Genomic DNA, 24,118 nt, shown 5'->3' on the forward strand with positions numbered 1-24,118 from the left:
AAATAAGAAAGATATAAAAGTACATAAAAATCCAACTCTTAGGTTGCTGGGGGGAAAAAACCCCCTAAAGAACAAAAACAACATACATCATCCTCGGCAAATACAGAAAGGCTGAAGAATGAACCAAGGTAGGAGAGTCGCTGCAGCTCGCGTCCGCTAGCGGGGCTCAGGGGTTTGGGCAGCCAGAGGGGCAAGGAAGACACCTAAAATGTGACAAAAACAGCAAGAGATCAAGCAAAACTATGTATTTGGGCATATTGCTCATTAAGATAATTTGGTTTTAACAGGAATAAATAATCCACAAAATAAATTGCAATAGAAAAAAATCTTACAAGAATAAAACATTAAAAGGGGAAAATAAAATAAATGGAAACCCAGACTGTCTAACAACTTACACAATATTGTCTCCTAAGCACATAAGGTGGTAGGCAACCTGATGTAACATGCAGTGAAAGGGTTAAGATAGCGGTTTGGATGCAGCACAATACAGAATCAACATATCAGGGCTCGAGAGAATTGATAACTTACCAAGCAGCACACAGGATGAGTCTTCCCAAACTTTATTTCACATAGCTCACCCAAGGCCTGAGAAAAACACAATAATTGGAAAGTTGTTTAAAATGACATGTCCTATCTGAATCATGAAAGTTTAATTTTGACTTGTCTGTCCCTTTAAAGTACATTGACTCTTTTTATAGCACAATCCCTCCCCCCTTTTCTGTTTATTAATAAGACATTAGGTGTCAGCACTGTACTATACAATGAATCAACTACAGCATTTCTGAACTGCTTTTCCTGTAATTTAAGTCTGAAAATTGTAGGTATTCCAGTTGTAAGAACTAAAAGTGCAAAAGGAAAGCTTCAAAAGCCTAACCCTGCCAGATAAAGCATGTCTTGTTAACAAAATGGCAGTGGCTAGCAGTGCATTCTGCAGAAGCAAGTCTGGATTGGCTCCTCGGAATAAGACAAGTGCTGGATGGAATTTGGTTGTTGATAAACAAATTATGCTTACCTGATAATTTCCTTTTCTTCTGATGGAAAGAGTCCACAGCTGCATTTATTACTTTTGAGAAATAAGAACCTGGCCACCAGAAGGAGGCAAAGACACCCCAGCCAAATGCTTAAATACTCCTCCCACTCCCTTCATCCCCCAGTCATTCTGCCGAGGAACAAGGAACAGTAGAAGAAATATCAGGGTGAAAGGTGCCTGAAGAATATAAGGACGCCCCACATAAAATTACGGGTGGGGAGCTGTGGACTCTTTCCATCAGAAGAAAAGGAAATTATCAGGTAAGCATAATTTATGTTTTTCTTCTTAAATGGAAAGAGTCCACAGCTGCATTCATTACTTTTGGGAAAACAATACCCAAGCTATAGAGGAAACTGAATGCCAAGACGGGAGGGTACAATAGGCGGCCCATACTGAGGGCACCAAGCCTGAACCTCTACCCAATAAAAAAACCGCTTCATCCGGAGCCGAGAAAATTTTAAGAGGAAAAGCCCCAATGACACTGACTCGCAGTTAGTCCAAAAGTCAAACTAGAGACCACAAACGGACTCGGCTGAGCCAACAGTCCTCCAGGAGACATCGTCGCCCAACAAACGCCCCCCATAGAGACAAGGCAAAGGAGAACCAAGGAAACTGAAAGGTCCCCTAATACAAAAAGGAACACCTCCACGAGTGAGCCCAGCTCACAGAGACCCAAAGGGGCCAAAACAGGGAAAGGAGGCCTCGCCTACACCAAGCGAAACCCGGGAAAAGACCGGGCACAGAGACAGAACAGACATCTCCCCAATATCCTGCAAGCACGGATGCAACAGAAGAGGCAAAAACCTCCCAGTGTCTGGCCATAGAATACCAAGGTATTCAACCATGAAAAAGTGTGTAATACACCCAGGTGAAAAACCCCAAGTTTGAGAACAGAGTCCACAACAGGACGACACAACAGGACGACACAGAGGGTACTTGCAAAGAAGAAGCAGTCAATCAAGAAACAGACCACAAAAGCAACCCCCAGACAGAGGGCACAATCCAGGCAACCTAAGTCTCCGGACCTACACACAGGTCCCTGAAAAGGGGAACACAAAACCTCATTCGAGGCCCCCCGAGAAGGAGAGTATTCCCTCAGAACCCGAAGGAAGAGTAAACCCTCTTCTAATCAATGGAGCAAGTTGAAAGGAAAATCTATACCCTAGCAGACTAAGCTAACAGGACAGACTCAACAAAGCTCACACATCCAGAGGAGACTGCGACCCGAATGCAGTTCCTTAGACCCCTCGGCCATTCTGACCTGCAGATCCATACTCAGCTGGACCAACCCAGCCTCCAGAATCTAAGACAGGGAAACAAAAGAATCCTGAAACAGGGACAGGAACGAGCGTAAGGATAGCACAGCCATCCCCACAGAGCATCCCCGACTCTGAAACACACAACAAGGCCATAGACCTAAGGATCTATCAAATAAATGCCCAACAAGTCTGCTTGGAGATAGCAAGACCCCAAGGGAGAACCAATCCCACCATTCCGCCTCCCATCCAGGAGAAGCCCCAAGCAAGGAATCCATCTCCATAGGGAGGAGAATATCCCCTAAAGAAAAGGGATGATGCAGGAAGGGCAATAACTGTCCTCAAGGTCCGAAGGCAACAGCTAATGGGAAGAGAAATTCCCAACACAGATGCCCTAGAAAAGGACCCCCCTACAAGTAGCTTGCCGAGCAGAGGCACAGCCAACCTATTTGCCTGCAGAGCAGGGAATCCACGGGAACACTGGCAAGCTGACCAGGGGAATGCAACCCTAAGGTGCACCAGAAAATTGGAAATCCAACGCCAGCAGCTGGGTATGAACCAACCACCCTTGAGGACCAAGCCACACGGCTAACCACCAGATGACATGGGCTACTCTGTGACAGAAAGTAAAAAATATTCCAAAAACGTGGCCAACCATGGCCAGGTTAGGTAGATTGAGCAAGGACACAACCCAAGTTCCCACTGCCGTGGAACACCCAGACCAGCCCTGAGATCCAAGATTCCAAAACCACCCAGACTGGGTCAGTAAAAAGGCCAAGCAAAGCATCAGCAACCGGAAGTCTCAGGGAGAAAAATAGGTCCGGGTACCCAATAGTTCATGCAAACCTTACCCTACAACTAAACACCCCAACTGGCCAAAAAGCCAGATGCAAGGGTATGGATATCCAGAAAATCCAGATAGCGAGAGAACTCAAAAGCCCTGACCAAAGGAAGGAACCAGCCCTAGCTAAAGTCCAATACTCCAAAGAAGCAAGGCTAGAAATCGTATGAAGATACTTCTCAGAGCCTCAGGACGACCAAGGGATACCACGAGGTAAAAAAAAATCCTACTAACAGGACTAGTCTCCCTAACACCTCCGCACAAGCAGAGGACAAAAGGAAGAGAAGGCACTAAGCCTACCCAGTTCCAGAAAACCCGGAGGGAACAACCATCACCCGAAAACACAGATCCCTAAAAGGAGATCCACTCACCCGGAGGCAATGGAAGAAGACCCAAAGGCCTCTAATAACTCAGTCAAGAGTAAGAGCTGCATCTAGATATACTAGAAACAGCTTACGCGTACACCTGCAAGGTATCAAGAGCTGTAACAGGTTTCAAACTGCAAACCTTCAGCATGCTAGACAGCTATCCTGTAGAAGCTGTTAGATCAAGCCCAAAAGGAGAAATCCAGAGGCCTAAAAAATGAAGGCCAAACTGCTCAATAGAAGTAAGGAGCATTAAGCCCTGCCACCCTCCACCACATAGGGGAGGAAACTAAGTTCCGATGAAATCAAATGTCAGAGTGACGCAGAGGAAAAACCCCCCTGCCCGGTCATCTATGACTGAAGGCTATAACAATCCTTCCCACCTTACGGACCCCACAGGTCCTCTCGAATGCTTAGTTGAACATGAAAAAACAATGATGATAACTTGAGCACTCGGCGCTTCAACCGAACCAGCCGAGCAGAACAGCGCCACGTGTCTGAACAGTCGCAAGACCAAACAAACCCAACATGACCAGCGTGCACCTAGGGTCCCAACCGGCAAGCTGCGGAAATTCTCCCTCGTAGGGGAAAAAACATAATTTATGTAAGAACTTACCTGATAAATTCATTTCTTTCATATTAGCAAGAGTCCATGAGCTAGTGACGTATGGGATATACATTCCTACCAGGAGGGGCAAAGTTTCCCAAACCTTAAAATGCCTATAAATACACCCCTCACCACACCCACAATTCAGTTTAACGAATAGCCAAGAAGTGGGGTGATAAGAAAAAAGTGCGAAAGCATATAAAATAAGGAATTGGAATAATTGTGCTTTATACAAAAACAGAATTTATGTTTACCTGATAAATTTCTTTCTCCAACGGTGTGTCCGGTCCACGGCGTCATCCTTACTTGTGGGATATTCTCTTCCCCAACAGGAAATGGCAAAGAGCCCAGCAAAGCTGGTCACATGATCCCTCCTAGGCTCCGCCTACCCCAGTCATTCGACCGACGTTAAGGAGGAATATTTGCATAGGAGAAACCATATGGTACCGTGGTGACTGTAGTTAAAGAAAAAAACTATCAGACCTGATTAAAAAACCAGGGCGGGCCGTGGACCGGACACACCGTTGGAGAAAGAAATTTATCAGGTAAACATAAATTCTGTTTTCTCCAACATAGGTGTGTCCGGTCCACGGCGTCATCCTTACTTGTGGGAACCAATACCAAAGCTTTAGGACACGGATGAAGGGAGGGAGCAAATCAGGTCACCTAAATGGAAGGCACCACGGCTTGCAAAACCTTTCTCCCAAAAATAGCCTCAGAAGAAGCAAAAGTATCAAACTTGTAAAATTTGGTAAAAGTGTGCAGTGAAGACCAAGTCGCTGCCCTACATATCTGATCAACAGAAGCCTCGTTCTTGAAGGCCCATGTGGAAGCCACAGCCCTAGTGGAATGAGCTGTGATTCTTTCGGGAGGCTGCCGTCCGGCAGTCTCGTAAGCCAATCTGATGATGCTTTTAATCCAAAAAGAGAGAGAGGTAGAAGTTGCTTTTTGACCTCTCCTTTTACCTGAATAAACAACAAACAAGGAAGATGTTTGTCTAAAATCCTTTGTAGCATCTAAATAGAATTTTAGAGCGCGAACAACATCCAAATTGTGCAACAAACGTTCCTTCTTTGAAACTGGTTTCGGACACAGAGAAGGTACGATAATCTCCTGGTTAATGTTTTTGTTAGAAACAACTTTTGGAAGAAAACCAGGTTTAGTACGTAAAACCACCTTATCTGCATGGAACACCAGATAAGGAGGAGAACACTGCAGAGCAGATAATTCTGAAACTCTTCTAGCAGAAGAAATTGCAACTAAAAACAAAACTTTCCAAGATAATAACTTAATATCAACGGAATGTAAGGGTTCAAACGGAACCCCCTGAAGAACTGAAAGAACTAAATTGAGACTCCAAGGAGGAGTCAAAGGTTTGTAAACAGGCTTGATTCTAACCAGAGCCTGAACAAAGGCTTGAACATCTGGCACAGCTGCCAGCTTTTTGTGAAGTAACACCGACAAGGCAGAAATCTGTCCCTTCAGGGAACTTGCAGATAATCCTTTTTCCAATCCTTCTTGAAGGAAGGATAGAATCCTAGGAATCTTAACCTTGTCCCAAGGGAATCCTTTAGATTCACACCAACAGATATATTTTTTCCAAATTTTGTGGTAAATCTTTCTAGTTACAGGCTTTCTGGCCTGAACAAGAGTATCGATAACAGAATCTGAGAATCCTCGCTTCGATAAAATCAAGCGTTCAATCTCCAAGCAGTCAGCTGGAGTGAAACCAGATTCGGATGTTCGAACGGACCCTGAACAAGAAGGTCTCGTCTCAAAGGTAGCTTCCAAGGTGGAGCCGATGACATATTCACCAGATCTGCATACCAAGTCCTGCGTGGCCACGCAGGAGCTATCAAGATCACCGACGCCCTCTCCTGATTGATCCTGGCTACCAGCCTGGGGATGAGAGGAAATGGCGGGAACACATAAGCTAGTTTGAAGGTCCAAGGTGCTACTAGTGCATCCACTAGAGCCGCCTTGGGATCCCTGGATCTGGCCCCGTAGCAAGGAACTTTGAAGTTCTGACGAGAGGCCATCAGATCCATGTCTGGAATGCCCCACAGGTGAGTGACTTGGGCAAAGATTTCCGGATGGAGTTCCCACTCCCCCGGATGCAATGTCTGACGACTCAGAAAATCCGCTTCCCAATTTTCCACTCCTGGGATGTGGATAGCAGACAGGTGGCAGGAGTGAGACTCCGCCCATAGAATGATTTTGGTCACTTCTTCCATCGCTAGGGAACTCCTTGTTCCCCCCTGATGGTTGATGTACGCAACAGTTGTCATGTTGTCTGATTGAAACCGTATGAACTTGGTCCTCGCTAGCTGAGGCCAAGCCTTGAGAGCATTGAATATCGCTCTCAGTTCCAGAATATTTATCGGTAGAAGAGATTCTTCCCGAGACCAAAGACCCTGAGCTTTCAGGGATCCCCAGACCGCGCCCCAGCCCATCAGACTGGCGTCGGTCGTGACAATGACCCACTCTGGTCTGCGGAATGTCATCCCTTGTGACAGGTTGTCCAGGGACAGCCACCAACGGAGTGAGTCTCTGGTCCTCTGATTTACTTGTATCTTCGGAGACAAGTCTGTATAGTCCCCATTCCACTGACTGAGCATGCACAGTTGTAATGGTCTTAGATGAATGCGCGCAAAAGGAACTATGTCCATCGCCGCTACCATCAACCCGATCACTTCCATGCACTGAGCTATGGAAGGAAGAGGAACGGAATGAAGTATCCGACAAGAGTCTAGAAGTTTTGTTTTTCTGACCTCTGTCAGAAAAATCCTCATTTCTAAGGAGTCTATAATTGTTCCCAAGAAGGGAACCCTTGTTGACGGGGATAGAGAACTCTTTTCCACGTTCACTTTCCATCCGTGAGATCTGAGAAAGGCCAGGACGATGTCCGTGTGAGCCTTTGCTTGAGGAAGGGACGACGCTTGAATCAGAATGTCGTCCAAGTAAGGTACTACCGCAACGCCCCTTGGTCGTAGCACAGCTAGAAGGGACCCTAGTACCTTTGTGAAAATCCTTGGAGCAGTGGCTAATCCGAAAGGAAGCGCCACGAACTGGTAATGTTTGTCCAGGAATGCGAACCTTAGGAACCGATGATGTTCCTTGTGGATAGGAATATGTAGATACGCATCCTTTAAATCCACCGTGGTCATGAATTGACCTTCCTGGATGGAAGGAAGAATAGTTCGAATGGTTTCCATCTTGAACGATGGAACCTTGAGAAACTTGTTTAAGATCTTGAGATCTAAGATTGGTCTGAACGTTCCCTCTTTTTTGGGAACTATGAACAGATTGGAGTAGAACCCCATCCCTTGTTCTCTTAATGGAACTGGATGAATCACTCCCATTTTTAACAGGTCTTCTACACAATGTAAGAACGCCTGTCTTTTTATGTGGTCTGAAGACAACTGAGACCTGTGGAACCTCCCCCTTGGGGGAAGTCCCTTGAATTCCAGAAGATAACCTTGGGAGACTATTTCTAGCGCCCAAGGATCCAGAACATCTCTTGCCCAAGCCTGAGCGAAGAGAGAGAGTCTGCCCCCCACCAGATCCGGTCCCGGATCGGGGGCCAACATTTCATGCTGTCTTGGTAGCAGTGGCAGGTTTCTTGGCCTGCTTTCCCTTGTTCCAGCCTTGCATTGGTCTCCAAGCAGGCTTGGCTTGAGAAGTATTACCCTCTTGCTTAGAGGACGTAGCACTTTGGGCTGGTCCGTTTTTACGAAAGGGACGAAAATTAGGTCTATTTTTTGCCTTGAAAGGCCGATCCTGAGGAAGGGCGTGGCCCTTACCCCCAGTGATATCAGAGATAATCTCTTTCAAGTCAGGGCCAAACAGCGTTTTCCCCTTGAAAGGAATGTTTAGTAGCTTGTTCTTGGAAGACGCATCAGCCGACCAAGATTTCAACCAAAGCGCTCTGCGCGCCACAATAGCAAACCCAGAATTCTTAGCCGCTAACCTAGCCAATTGCAAAGTGGCGTCTAGGGTGAAAGAATTAGCCAATTTGAGAGCATTGATTCTGTCCATAATCTCCTCATAAGGAGGAGAATCACTATCGAGCGTCTTTATCAGCTCATCGAACCAGAAACATGCGGCTGTAGCGACAGGGACAATGCATGAAATTGGTTGTAGAAGGTAACCCTGCTGAACAAACATCTTTTTAAGCAAACCTTCTAATTTTTTATCCATAGGATCTTTGAAAGCACAACTATCCTCTATGGGTATAGTGGTGCGTTTGTTTAAAGTGGAAACCGCTCCCTCGACCTTGGGGACTGTCTGCCATAAGTCCTTTCTGGGGTCGACCATAGGAAACAATTTTTTAAATATGGGGGGAGGGACGAAAGGAATACCGGGCCTTTCCCATTCTTTATTAACAATGTCCGCCACCCGCTTGGGTATAGGAAAAGCTTCTGGGAGCCCCGGCACCTCTAGGAACTTGTCCATTTTACATAGTTTCTCTGGGATGACCAACTTTTCACAATCATCCAGAGTGGATAATACCTCCTTAAGCAGAATGCGGAGATGTTCCAACTTAAATTTAAATGCAATCACATCAGGTTCAGCCTGTTGAGAAATGTTCCCTGAATCAGTAAATTTCTCCCTCAGACAAAACCTCCCTGGCCCCATCAGACTGGGTTAGGGGCCCTTCAGAGATATTAATATCAGCGTCGTCATGCTCTTCAGTATCTAAAACAGAGCAGCCACGCTTACGCTGACAAGGGTTCATTTTGGCTAAAATGTTTTTGACAGAATTATCCATTACAGCCGTTAATTGTTGCATAGTAAGGAGTATTGGCGCGCTAGATGTACTAGGGGCCTCCTGAGTGGGCAAGACTCGTGTAGACGAAGGAGGGAATGATGCAGTACCATGCTTACTCCCCTCACTTGAGGAATCATCTTGGGCATCATTGTCATTATCACATAAATCACATTTATTTAAATGAATAGGAATTCTGGCTTCCCCACATTCAGAACACAGTCTATCTGGTAGTTCAGACATGTTAAACAGGCATAAACTTGATAACAAAGTACAAAAACGTTTTAAAATAAAACCGTTACTGTCACTTTAAATTTTAAACTGAACACACTTTATTACTGCAATTGCGAAAAAACATGAAGGAATTGTTCAAAATTCACCAAATTTTCACCACAGTGTCTTAAAGCCTTAAAAGTATTGCACACCAAATTTGGAAGCTTTAACCCTTAAAATAACGGAACCGGAGCCGTTTTAAAACTTTAACCCCTTTACAGTCCCTGGTATCTGCTTTGCTGAGACCCAACCAAGCCCAAAGGGGAATACGATACCAAATGACGCCTTCAGAAAGTCTTTTCTAAGCATCAGAGCTCCTCTCACATGCGACTGCATGCCATGCCTCTCAAAAACAAGTGCGCCACACCGGCGCGAAAATGAGGCTCAGCTTAAGCTTTGGGAAAGCCCCTAAGGAATAAGGTGTCTAATACAGTGCCTGCCGATATTATTATATCAAAATACCCAGATAAAATGATTCCTCAAGGCTAAATATGTGTTAATAATGAATCGATTTAGCCCAGAAACAGTCTACAGTCTTAATAAGCCCTTGTGAAGCCCTTATTTATGATCGTAATAAACATGGCTTACCGGATCCCATAGGGAAAATGACAGCTTCCAGCATTACATCGTCTTGTTAGAATGTGTCATACCTCAAGCAGCAAGAGACTGCACACTGTTCCCCCAACTGAAGTTAATTGCTCTCAACAGTCCTGTGTGGAACAGCCATGGATTTTAGTTACGGTTGCTAAAATCATTTTCCTCATACAAACAGAAATCTTCATCTCTTTTCTGTTTCTGAGTAAATAGTACATACCAGCACTATTTTAAAATAACAAACTCTTGATTGAATAATAAAAACTACAGTTAAACACTAAAAAACTCTAAGCCATCTCCGTGGAGATGTTGCCTGTACAACGGCAAAGAGAATGACTGGGGTAGGCGGAGCCTAGGAGGGATCATGTGACCAGCTTTGCTGGGCTCTTTGCCATTTCCTGTTGGGGAAGAGAATATCCCACAAGTAAGGATGACGCCGTGGACCGGACACACCTATGTTGGAGAAAAAATCATAACCACCACAAAAAAGGGCGGGCCTCATGGACTCTTGCTAATATGAAAGAAATGAATTTATCAGGTAAGTTCTTACATAAATTATGTTTTCTTTCATGTAATTAGCAAGAGTCCATGAGCTAGTGACGTATGGGATAATGACTACCCAAGATGTGGATCTTTCCACACAAGAGTCACTAGAGAGGGAGGGATAAAATAAAGACAGCCAATTCCTGCTGAAAATAATCCACACCCAAAATAAAGTTTAATGAAAAACATAAGCAGAAGATTCAAACTGAAACCGCTGCCTGAAGTACTTTTCTACCAAAAACTGCTTCAGAAGAAGAAAATACATCAAAATGGTAGAATTTGGTAAAAGTATGCAAAGAGGACCAAGTTGCCGCTTTGCAAAACTGATCAACCGAAGCTTCATTCCTAAACGCCCAGGAAGTAGAAACTGACCTAGTAGAATGAGCTGTAATCCTATGAGGCGGAGTTTTACCCGACTCAACATAGGCAAGATGAATTAAAGATTTCAACCAAGATGCCAAAGAAATGGCAGAAGTTTTCTGGCCTTTCTAAAACCGGAAAAGATAACAAATAAACTAGAAGTCTTTCGGAAAGACTTAGTAGCTTCAACATAATATTTCAAAGCTCTAATAACATCCAAAGAATGCAACGATTTCTCCTTAGAATTCTTAGGATTAGGACATAATGAAGGAACCACAATGTCTCTACTAATGTTGTTGGAATTCACAACTTAGGTAAAAATTCAAAAGAAGTTCGCAACACCGCCTTATCCTGATGAAAAATCAGAAAAGGAGACTCACAAGAAAGAGCAGATAATTCAGAAACTCTTCTGACAGAAGAGATGGCCAAAAGGAACAAAACTTTCCAAGAAAGTAATTTAATATCCAATGAATGCATAGGTTCAAATGGAGGAGCTTGAAGAGCCCCCAGAACCAAATTCAAACTCTAAGGAGGAGAAATTGACTTAATGACAGGCTTTATACGAACCAAAGCTTGTACAAAACAATGAATATCAGGAAGAATAGCAATCTTTCTGTGAAAAAGAACAGAAAGAGCAGAGATTTGACCTTTCAAGGAACTTGCGGACAAACCCTTATCTAAACCATCCTGAAGAAACTGTAATATTCTCGGTATTCTAAAAGAATGCCAAGAAAAATGATGAGAAAGACACCAAGAAATATAAGTCTTCCAGACTCTATAATATATCTCTCTGGATACAGATTTACGAGCCTGTAACATAGTATTAATCACAGAGTCAGAGAAACCTCTTTGACCAAGAATCAAGCGTTCAATCTCCATACCTTTAAATTTAAGGATTTCAGATCCTGATGGAAAAAAGGACCTTGAGACAGAAGGTCTGGTCTTAACGGAAGAGTCCACGGTTGGCAAGAGGCCATCCGGACAAGATCCGCATACCAAAACCTGTGAGGCCATGCCGGAGCTACCAGCAGAACAAACGAGCATTCCTTCAGAATCTTGGAGATTACTCTTGGAAGAAGAACTAGAGGCGGAAAGATATAGGCAGGATGATACTTCCAAGGAAGTGATAATGCATCCACTGCCTCCGCCTGAGGATCCCGGGATCTGGACAGATACCTGGGAAGTTTCTTGTTTAGATGAGAAGCCATCAGATCTATTTCTGGAAGTTCCCACATTTGAACAATCTGAAGAAATACCTCTGGGTGAAGAGACCATTCGCCCGGATGCAACGTTTGGCGACTGAGATAATCCGCTTTCCAATTGTCCATACCTGGGATATGAACCGCAGAGATTAGACAGGAGCTGGATTCCGCCCAAACCAAAATTCGAGATACTTCTTTCATAGCCAGAGGACTGTGAGTCCCTCCTTGATGATTGATGTATGCCACAGTTGTGACATTGTCTATCTGAAAACAAATTAACAACTCTCTCTTCAGAAGAGGCCAAGACTGAAGAGCTCTGAAAATTGCACGGAGTTCCAAAATATTGATCGGAAATCTCACCTCCTGAGATTCCCAAACCCCTTGTGCCGTCAGATACCCCCACACAGCTCCCCAACCTGTAAGACTTGCATCTGTTGAGATTATAGTCCAGGTCGGAAGAACAAAGAAGCCCCCTGAACTAAACGATGGTGATCTGTCCACCATGTCAGAGAGTGTCGTAAAATCGGTTTAAAGATATTAATTGAGATATCTTTTGAGTAATCCCTGCACCATTGGTTCAGCATACAGAGCTGAAGAGGTCGCATGTGAAAACGAGCAAAGGAGATCGCATCTGATGCGGCAGTCCTAAGACCCAACATTTCCATGCATAAGGCTACCAAAGGGAATGATTGTGACTGAAGGTTTTGACAAGCTGATATCAATGTTAAACTTCTCTTGTCTGACAAGGACAGAGTCATAGACACTGAATCTATCTAGAAACCTAAAAAGGTTACCCTTGTCTGAGGAATCAATGAACTGATTGGTAAATTGATCCTCCAACCATGAACTTGAAGAAACAACACAAGTCGATTCGTATGAGATTCTTCGAAAATGAGAAGACTGAGCAAGTACCAAGATATCGTCCAAATAAGGAAAAACCAAAACCCTGTTCTCTGATTACAGAAAGAAGGGCACCGAGAACCTTTGAAAAAAATTCTTGGAACTGAGGCTAGGCCAAACGGTAGAGCCACAAAACTGGTAATGCTTGTCTAAAAAGAGAATCTCAGACACTAAAAGTGATCTGGATGAATCGGAATATGCAGATACACATCCTGTAAATCTATTGTAGACATATAATGCCCTTGCTAAACAAAAGGCAGGATAGTCCTTACAGTAACCATCTTGAATGTTGGTATCCTAACATAACGATTCAATAATGATAGATCCGGAACTGGTCTGAAGGAATTGACCTTCTTTGGTACAATGAAGAGATAAAATAAAACCCCAGCCCCTGTTCCAGAACTGGAACTGGCATAAATACTCCAGCCAACTCTAGATCTGAAACACATTTCAGAAATGCTGAGCCTTTGCTGTGTTAACTGGGACACGGGAAAGAAAAAAATCTCTTAGCAGGAGGCCTTAACTTGAAGCCAATTCTGTACCTTTCTGAAACAATGTTTCTGAAACCAGAGATTAAGAACGGAATTGATCCAAATTTCTTTGAAGAAAACGTAATCTGCCCCATACCAGCTGAGCTGGAATAAGGGCCGCACCTTCATAGGTACTTAGGAGCTGGCTATAGGTTTCTATAAGGCTTGGATATAGTCCAAACTGGAAATAGTTTCCAAACTGATACCGCTCCTGAGGATGAAGGATCAGGCTTTTGTTCCTTGTTGTGAGGAAAGGAACGAAAATGATTATTTACCCTGGAAAGAAAGGGAAAGCAAAGTTGACTTAGAAGACATATCAGCATTCCAAGTTTAATCCATAAAGCTTTTCTAGCTAAAATAGCTAGAGACATATACCTGACATCAACTCTAATGATATCAAAAGATGGTATCACCAATAAAATTATTAGCATGTTATAGAATAATAATAATGCTATAAAATTATGATCTGTTACTTGTTGCGCTAAAGCTTCTAACCAAAAAGTTGAAGCTGCAGCAACATCCGCTAAAAATATAGCAGGTCTAAGAAGATTACCTGAACATAAGTAAGCTTTTCTTAGAAAGGATTCAATTTTCCTATCTAAAGGATCCTTAAATGAAGTACTATCTGCCGTAGGAATAGTAGTACATTAGCAGGAGTAGAGACAGCCCCATAACCTTAGGGATTTTTGTCCCAAAAAACTCTAATCTGTCAGATGGCACAGGATATAATTTGCTTAAACGTCTAGAAGGAGTAAATAAATTACCCAAATTATTCCATTCCCTGGAAATTACTTCAGAAATAGCATCAGGGAGAAAAAACACTTCTGGAATAACTACAGGAGATTTAAAAACCTTATTTAAACGTTTACATTTAGTATCAAGAGGACCAGAATCCTCTATTTCTAATGCAAATAACACTTCTTTAAGTAAAGAACGAATAAATTCCATCTTGAACAAATACAAAGATTTATCAGCATCAACCTCTGAGACAGAAACCTCTGAACCAGAAGAACCATTATCAGTATCAGAATGATGATGTTCATTTAAAAATTCATCTGAAAAAAAGAGAAGTTTTAAAAGACTTTTATGTATACTAGAAGGAGAAATAACAGACATAGCCTTCTTAATGGATTTAAAAAATAAAATCTCTTATGTTATCAGGAACACTCTGAAAATTAGATGTTGACGGAACAGCAACAGGTAATGTAACAGTACTAAAGGAAATTTTATCTGCATTAATAAGTTTGACATGACATGCAATACAAACAACAGCTGGAGAAACAGATACCAAAAGTTTATAGCATATACACTTAGCTTGGTAGCTCCAGCACTGTACAGTGATTTTCCTGAAGTATCTTCTGACTCAGTTGCAACGTGGAACATCTTGCAATATGTAAAAGAAAAAAACAACATATAAAGCAAAATTGATCAAATTCCTTAAATGACAGTTTCAGGAATGGGAAAAAAATGCCAGAGAACAAGCTTCTAGCAACCAGAAGCAATAAATAATGAGACTTAAATAATGTGGAGACAAAAATGACGCCCATATTTTTTAGCGCCAAAAAAGACGCCCACATTATTTGGCGCCTAAATGCTTTTGGCGCCAAAAATGACGCCACATCCGGAACGCCGACATTTTTGACGCAAAAAAACGTAAAAAAAATGACGCAACTTCCGGCGACACGTATGACGCCGGAAACAGAAAAAAAATGTTTGCGCCAAAAAAGTCCGCGCCAAGAATGACGCAATAAAATGAAGCATTTTCTGCCCCCGCGAGCCTAACAGCCCACAGGGAAAAAGTCAAATTTTTTAAGGTAAGAAAAAATGATTGAAACAAATGCATTTATCCCAAATATGAAACTGGCTGTCTGAAAAATAAGGAATGTTGAACATTCTGAGTCAAGGCAAATAAATGTTTGAATACATATATTTAGAACTTTATAAACAAAGTGCCCAACCATAGCTTAGAGTGTCACAGAAAATAAGATTTACTTACCCCAGGACACTCATCTACATGTTTGTAGAAAGCCAAACCAGTACTGAAACGAGAATCAGCAGAGGTAATGGTATATATAAGAGTATATCGTCGATCTGAAAAGGGAGGTAAGAGATGAATCTCTACGACCGATAACAGAGAACCTATGAAATAGACCCCGTAGAAGGAGATCACTGCATTCAAATAGGCAATACTCTCCTCACATCCCTCTGACATTCACTGCACGCTGAGAGGAAAACCGGGCTCCAACTTGCTGCGGAGCGCATATCAACGTAGAATCTAGCACAAACTTACTTCACCACCTCCATCGGAGGCAAAGTTTGTAAAACTGAATTGTGGGTGTGGTGAGGGGTGTATTTATAGGCATTTTAAGGTTTGGGAAACTTTGCCCCTCCTGGTAGGAATGTATATCCCATACGTCACTAGCTCATGGACTCTTGCTAATTACATGAAAGAAAAGTAAATTTATGCTTACCTGATAAATTAATTTCTTCTATGATACGACAAGTCCACGGATTCATCCTTTACTTGTGGGATATTATCCTCCTGCTAACAGGAAGTGGCAAAGAGCACCACAGCAGAGATGTCTATATAGCTCCTCCCTTAGCTCCACCCCCCAATCATTCGACCGAAGGTACAGGAAGAAAAAGGAGAAACTAAAAGGTGCAGAGATGACTGAAGTTTAAAATAAAAAAATATAATCTGTCTTAACCCCTTAAGGACCAGCGACGTACCCTGTATGTCGCTGGCCTTTTTTTGGGACTTGATTGTTTTATAGCGCGGTCTTGCCACCAGTGTTGAGACTGCTCTATTCCACAAAGCCTGCTGGAGGGAGGGCATTAATAGCGTGTTCTTGCTAGACTTGTGCCATTATGTCCTTAAAAAACCCTTAACGACCAGTGACATACAGGGTACATTGTGGTCATTAAGGGGTTAAAATGACAGGGCGGGCCATGGACTCGTCGTACCATAGAAGAAATTAATTTATCAGGTAAGCATAAATTTACTTTTCTTCTATAAGGTACGAAGAGTCCACGGATTCATCCTTTACTTGTGGGATACAATACCAAAGCTACAGGACACGGATGAACGGGAGGGACAAGACAGGTGGTTAAACAGAAGGCACCACTGCTTGAACAACTTTTCTCCCAAAAATAGCCTCCGAAGAAGCAAAAGTATCAAATTTGGAAAATTTGGAAAAGGTATGAAGCGAAGACCAAGTCGCAACCTTACAAATCTGTTCAACAGAAGCATAATTTTTAAAAGCCCATGTGGAAGCCACCGCTGTAGTAGAGTGAGCTGTAATCCTTTCAGGAGGGTGCTGTCCAGCAGTATTGTATGCCAGAAAGGCGAACCTGAGGAACTGGTGATGATCTTTGTGGATAGGGATGTGTAGATACGCATCCTTTAAATCCACGGTGGTCATATATTAAGCCTCCTGGATCATTGGTAAAATAGTCTGAATGGTCTCCATCTTGAAGGATGGGACTCTGAGGAATTTGTTTATCATCTTGAAATCTAAAATCGGTCTGAAAGTTTCCTCTTTTTGGGAACCACAAACAGATAGGAGTAGAACCCCTGCCCCTGTTCTGTTTTCGGAACTGGGCAGATCACTCCCATGGTATATAGATCTTCTACACAGAAGAAGAATGCCTCTCTTATTGTCTGGTTCACAGACAATTGAGAAAGATGGAATCTCCCCCTTGGAAGAGAATCTTTGAAATCTAGAAGATACCCCTGGGTTATTTCTAAAGCCCAGGAGTCCTGAACGTTTGAACGTCTCTTGCCCAAGCCTGAGCAAAGAGAGAAAGTCTGCCCCCTACCTTTGAAGTTTCGAAAGGAACAAAAATTATTTTGTTTGGTCCTTATCTTATATGTCTTATCCTGAGGAAGGGCATGTCCTTTCCCTCCAGTGATGTCTGAAATGATCTCTTTCAGTTCAGGCCCGAATAGGGTCTTACCCTTGAAAGGGATGGCTAAAAGCTTAGATTTTGATGACACATCAGCAGACCAGGACTTAAGCCATAAAGCTCTACGTGCTAAAATGACAAAACCTGAATTCTTTGCCGCTAATTTAGCCAGTTGAAAAGCGGCATCTGTAATGAAAGAATTAGCTAGCTTGAGAGCCCTAATTCTATCTAGAATATCATCTAATGGGGTCTCAACCTGAAGAGCCTCCTCCAGAGCCTCGAACCAAAAAGCAGCTGCAGTAGTTACAGGAACAATGCACGCTATAGGTTGGAGAAGAAAACCCTGATGAATAAATATTTTCTTTAGGAGACCCTCTAATTTTTTATCCATAGGATCTTTGAAAGCACAACTGTCCTCAATAGGTATAGTTGTACGCTTAGCCAGGGTAGAAATAGCTCCCTCCACCTTAGGGACCGTCTGCCACGAGTCCCGCATGGTGTCTGATATGGGAAACATTTTCTTAAAAGTAGGAGGGGTCGCGAACAGAATACCTGGACTACCCCACTCCTTAGTAACAATGTCCGAAATCCTCTTAGGGACCAAAAAAACATCCGTGTAGACAGGAACCTCTAGAAATCTGTCCATTTTACACAATTTCTCTGGAACTACAATAGGGTCACAATCATCCAGAGTCGCTAAAACCTCCCTGAGCAATAAGCGGAGGTGTTCTAGTTTAAATTTAAAAGCCGTCATATCTGAGTCTGTCTGAGGGAACATCTTTCCTGAATCAGAAATCTCTCCCTCAGACAGCAAATCCCTCACCCCCAACTCAGAACATTGTGAGGGTACATCGGATATGGCTAATAAAGCGTCAAGAGGGCTCAGCATTTGATCTCACAGCAGACCTACTGCGCTTCCCCTGCAACCCAGGCAGCTTAGATAAAACCTCTTTGAGGGTAGTATTCATAACTGCGGCCATATCTTGCAGGGTGAAAGAATTAGACGCACTAGAAGTACTTGGCGTCGCTTGTGCGGGCGTTAATGGTTTTGACACTTGGGGAGAATTAGATGGCATAACCTGATTCCCTTCTGACTGAAAATCATCCTGCAACATACTTTTAGTAGCTAAAATATGTTCTTTGCAATTTATTGACCTTTCAGTGCATGAGGGACACATTCTAAGTCGGGGTTCCACAATGGCTTCTAAACATATTGAACAATAACTTTCCTCAATGTCAGACATATTGAACAGGCTAGTAATGACTACAAACAAGCATGAAAACACTTTATTTAGTGAAAAAAACAACAATCTTAAAAAAACGGTACTGAGCCTTTAAGAGAAAAAAAGCATACACGTTCTGCAAAACTGCTTCAAAATGCACCAAATTTTTCAAATTTTTGATAGCAGACTAAATATGTGTAGTTAAGTATGCCCCACAAGAAAATTTAACATTTAACCCTTTATTGTGCAAACTGGATTGAGTTAAGGCCGAAATCCGGAAAAAACACCCCCAGCACCTTGCCACAGCCCTGCTGTGGCACCTACCTGCCCTCAGGGATTGTAAATATGGGGTTAAAGCTTCGATTTGGCCCAAAACATCCACAAGGGCCCTCATGAGTTGGAGCTTGCTGCGTGAAAACAACTGCGCATCTGAGGCGCGAAAATAGGCCCCGTCCATCTCACTCGATGTCTCTACAGCCTCAAAGAACCATACCAGAGCGGTTTTAAACTAGCCATGTGGGTTCTGAGACACAAAAAATAAGCCAAGTGTACCCTCAATAAAGTTGCCCAAAAAAACGTTATTGCCCACAAAATGTTAACAGCACTCCCAGTTCAGAAAACGTTTGCCTACAAACATTCAAAACTCAGTGTCAACCATTTTTTAATTAGCCCCTTATGCAAGCTTAGTAATGCCTTTCTATAGCTCTTAGGATTACTGCTTACCCTTACCCTCATGGGGATACTGTCAGCCTTTCTGAAATACACAGTCTCTCCAGAAAAAATGACTGAACATACCTCACTGCTATATAGCATGAAAACGTTCCTCACACTGAAGTTTCTTGTACTCCTCAGCCTCTGTGGGAACAGCACTGGATCTTAGTTACAAATGCTAAGATCATCATCCTCCAGGCAGAAGTCTTCATCCATCTGCTGCCTGAGAGTAAATAGTACACACCGGTACCATTTAAAACAAAAAACTCTTGCTTGAAGAAATTAAAAACTAATATTTTATCACCTGTTTCACTTTACCCTTCCTAGTACTTAGAGTAGGCAAAGAGAATGACTGGGGGGTGGAGCTAAGGGAGGAGCTATATAGACAGCTCTGCTGTGGTGCTCTTTGCCACTTCCTGTTAGCAGGAGGATAATATCCCACAAGTAAAGGATGAATCCGTGGACTCGTCGTACCTTATAGAAGAAAACAGGCATATTTAACAGACTAACATGTCCAACAACTTCCGAACAAGTAATAAAGAGTATCAATCCCAGAAGGTTCCCGAAAGAAACAAAAACAAATAAAAGTAATCCCATCGGCTATAAATAAAAAATAAGGCAACCCTGAGGTTAACGCCCAAAAAGGCACAGCCCTACCCGCAGGACCAGCCAAACGGAGCTCTATCACACAAAACTGGGAAAGATCGCAAACAAATGACAATCAGGAGTTTACTTCAGCCCCACATGTCTAATGAGGTGCACCATTCAGATTATCAGACTGAAATTCCCCGTATCTGGTAACGATAGGGTCATTCAATAACTGAAAAACATGTCTGAGCAACACACGAAGGTTTAACGGAAGGCACAACACTCAGGGACAGATACCCCCGCAGGGAACTGTAGAGGCCCTCCCCAAGGCAGAAGGCCCGGGACAATAGGGCACAAGCACATTTCAAAGAAAAGTCTGGACTCTGCAGACAAACAATCGCTAACATTATGTGGAAGAGAAAACGTTCTGCAGACTCTTGGGGGAAACACGCCACCCTGCATGGAGAAACCATAAACTGGGTTACCCGCATGTGCAGAAGTATGATTTGGTAGGGAACTCGCATCTCGGGGGACAGGACCCCCAGAGGCAGATGGCTCAGCAGTCCCTTGATTCCCCGAGCCCGAGGAACCAGGCGCTCTGAAATGGTAAACGGAACAAAACTGGTTGATAGGCGTCAACAAGACCACTCTGAATACATTACCGGAAGGAGAATCTGAAATCAAAATGGTCTTAGTATCAGAATCCTCTGTAACTGAATCTGAAATTAACACAGTCTCAGCATAAGAATCCTCTATAACTGGACTAAAGTAGTGAAAACTAAAATGGCACCTGACACCCCTAATGGCTGGGGCACTCACCACCTCCTATGACCAGACCCCTGCGGACTAGAAAATTTCCTTCGCCACACGGTCGGGAATGCGGAAATGGAAAAACAGCATGTAGCCATTCACGAACACAAGGTGAACCATACAGTCCAAAAAAGCGCGCCCAACCCAAAGGCCGCGTCATTTCCAAAGGCCTCAAGGTTTCAACCACGAGCTCAGTAAACATTGCACATAAGCAGTTTGAATAACATAACAAACATGATTATAAACCCCCCCCTGTTCAATAACCCCCCTCAGGATATATTAACCCTCAATTCCAAGAAACTAAAAAAGAGACTCACTGAGACCCTTATGTATAAGTTAGACCCGCAAGGTGGTAGCCTCTCGGGAAACATTCACATTACAGTACATTGCAAATAAAGTAAAATGAAACGATCTTACTGGAATCTACGCCGTGGAACAGGAACACGGTCCTTCAAGTGTAACAGATAGTAGCATCGCCTCCGCCATGGACTTGAGAGACGAAAGCAGGCAGCGAAGAGAAGTTCGACAACACTGATTGCTTGAGGAGCTGTTAATGAGTCGGGATGGTTTCGCAGAAAGTAACTCCTTGCATCTCCGGAACTCTAACTTTTATCCAAGCCCTCACTGAGAGACTGACAGGACTAATTAAAACTCCTGTCCCATTCCGAAGAGTACTACCCTCCATAAGAGACAAAAACAAAAATTAAAAATTCTGACACTTCTCTGCCATCCTCCTGGGACGAAAGGCAAAGAATGACTGGGGGATGAGGGGAGTGGGAGGAGTATTTAAGCCTTTGGCTGGTTTGTCTTTGCCTCCTCCTGGTGGCCAGATTCTTATATCCCAAAAGTAATGAATGCAGCTGTGGACTCTTTCCATTTAAGAAGAAAACAATTGCAGCAAAAAAGATGTTAATGCATTTAAGCCTTTTTATTCTCCCATAATACGTTAATTTATTGCACAACTGAAGGAAACAGTAATATGGCGTTTACTTGAGAAAGCGCTAACTAGTTCTCCAGCACATAAAGGAATATGCCTGAAAGCAATGCATTTTAAATCATCCATTACCATTAGAGGGTACTTAAAGTTGTCGCTGTCCAGAGAACACTCTTTAGCAGCCTGAGCTAATCCTTGCAGGATGGGAATGAAAATCTGTGTAAAGAGAAACAAGTTACTGTAAGAGGGTTTTAGGCACACTCTCGCTACACGCGCATTACACACACACACACACACAACCTCGCTGCACGCACATTACACACAATGCTGCAAACATAATCACGCTGCACACGCACATTATAACCACGCTGCACATGCATTTCACTCACATGTTAATCATGCTGCACATAAAGGAAGGATATAAAACTAATTTCAGTGACCCGTTAGACACAACAGCTTATGGGACATTATACTCTCATCCATAAAAACCAGCAGTATTTTTAAATTTTTGTCGCCCTAAATAAATAAATAGTAAAAATATATATTTTTTAAAGCTACCATACCAGAATCAACTGTGTGCTTCCTACTGATCTCCAGTGACCTACAGGTACTTCCTATTAATGGTCATTACTATTAAATGCCTAGCAGCCAACGACCATTACAAGAAAGAGCCTAACAGCCAATGGTCATTACTAGAAAGTGCCTAGCAGCCAATGGCCATTACTAGAAAGTGCCTAGCAGCCAATGGCCATTACTAGAAAGTGCCTAGCAGCCAATGGTTATCACTAGAAAGTGCCTAGCAGCCAATGGTTATCACTAGAAAGTGCCTAGCAGCCAATGGCCATTACTAGAAAGTGCCTAGCAGCCAATGGCCATTACTAGAAAAGTGCCCAGCAGCCAATGGTTATCACTAGAAAGTGCCTAAGAGCCAATGGTCATTACGATTTTTTGGTACAGAATCCCTTTATATCCCAATAATAAATCTGTTAGTAGACCCAAAACACTTAGTAATGCGTCTAAGTGTCTCATTTATATTTCCTGGACAGGCTGTCAGAAACTTAAAACCATTTACTGCTCAAATCAATTTATAAAGTCAATTATCGGCCATTACATCCCAGTACCGCACATGTGTTTGTGGCCACCAGGCTGGAGGGAGGTTTAAGTCCAAAAAATAAAATGACAGCTATATAGGAAATATATTTAACGCAATGTAATATGTAAATATTAACACTAACACAGATCATCAGTCATACGTTACTTACACACATATTATATACTCACCTGTTTAAACAGCTCTTCATCCTGGTATGTCGCCCTTACAAGTTCTTGGATAAAACCAAATGGCAGGTTCCTACAGAGCATGTATGGCACCAGGAGCGACGGCTGCTGCGCTGACCTACAGACCGCAAACACAGATCAGCAAAGCCCTGCAGCTCTTGACCGGGAATGTACTTACAGGTTTAACACTTTGTGGGGAAAATTAGAATGTCCCTTTAAAGATACACATGTGCTTAATTCCACTGCAATGTCTGTGTTGTTGGTGACTAGAGCAGTAGTAAAAAAAATTCCAGCCCCGTTTATTATTTACTATTTATATAGAGTGGTATAGTCATTAGGGCAGTGATTTACAATATAGTCTTGCAGCAAGTAGTAATGCCTTTCATTTAACTAATAAGGCATTTCACAGGGTTTACTCTACATTTGAAGTCTGAAACAAAACTCATTAAGTTTGATGTAAGTTACACGTATTAAATTGATCATTTTTAGCATGCATAGGGGGTGTGGCCAGATTAATTTCAAGGTCACTCTGATAAATCAAACTATTCAGGACACTGTGCAAGAAACTCTATAATATATATTAGGTTAGGGAAAAATGTGTTACTCGGATATTAATTTGACAAATCTCAAACAAGGTAAGTCCAGCACCTTTGCTGATTCACTTTCAAATGTTAAAAACGTATTTTCTTTTGAGCAAAGCTTTCCAAGTGCACACTGTAGAGGCCTGCCAACCTCTCATATATAAATCCACAAAAATCAAAGTATAGCGTCAGCACTGTTTTGTATAAAACATAATTTCTTTATTTAAGCAACATAAGGATAAAGAAATTATGTTTTATACAAAACAGTGCTGACGCTATACTTTGATGATTTTTGTGGATATATATATATATATATATATATACACACACAGATATATATATATATATATATATATACACACACAGATATATATATATATATATATATATATCTGTGTATATATATACACACACAGATATATATATATATATATATATATCTGTGTATATATATATATATATATATAAACCAAAGTCCTGTGTAGGAATTCACACCATATATTTAGTAGCAGCTGCCAGGGTGCAATGTCAAAACAGTATGTACTATGCAAAAAAGGCAGCACTCACTGGTCATTTGTAAGTAAAATTTAGCTTTTAATAATACAAAAAGTTAAAATCTTGGGAGAAACAAGACGTTTCGATGCCAAACTGGCATCTTTTTCAAATGTCCCAAAAGGTAAATCCAAAGTGGTCACACCAGCTATGTGGTGTTACCCATGAGAGCACAAAATTGATGGATAGCCATACAGGAGTGTGTTATAAGGAAAGAATAACCCTGTGTACGACCTCCCCTGTCGAGGGCTTTGGTCTATGAATCG

General features: G+C 42.4%; 1 protein-coding gene across 1 annotated transcript in view; it reads right to left on the reverse strand.

Annotated features, from left to right (window-relative positions):
• The window catches only part of UBE4B (ubiquitination factor E4B), a 618,413-nt gene that overhangs the window by 329,370 nt on the left and 264,925 nt on the right, over positions 1-24,118 (reverse strand). The window contains exons 11-14 of the mRNA XM_053691155.1: positions 22,723-22,837; positions 21,574-21,657; positions 529-585; positions 87-203 (exon numbers count right to left, since the gene is read on the reverse strand). Coding sequence (XP_053547130.1) covers positions 87-203; positions 529-585; positions 21,574-21,657; positions 22,723-22,837 — 373 coding nt within the window. The remainder of the gene's footprint in view (positions 1-86; positions 204-528; positions 586-21,573; positions 21,658-22,722; positions 22,838-24,118) is intronic.

Source organism: Bombina bombina, chromosome 8 (assembly GCF_027579735.1).
Source record: "Bombina bombina isolate aBomBom1 chromosome 8, aBomBom1.pri, whole genome shotgun sequence".
Lineage (NCBI taxonomy): Eukaryota > Metazoa > Chordata > Amphibia > Anura > Bombinatoridae > Bombina > Bombina bombina.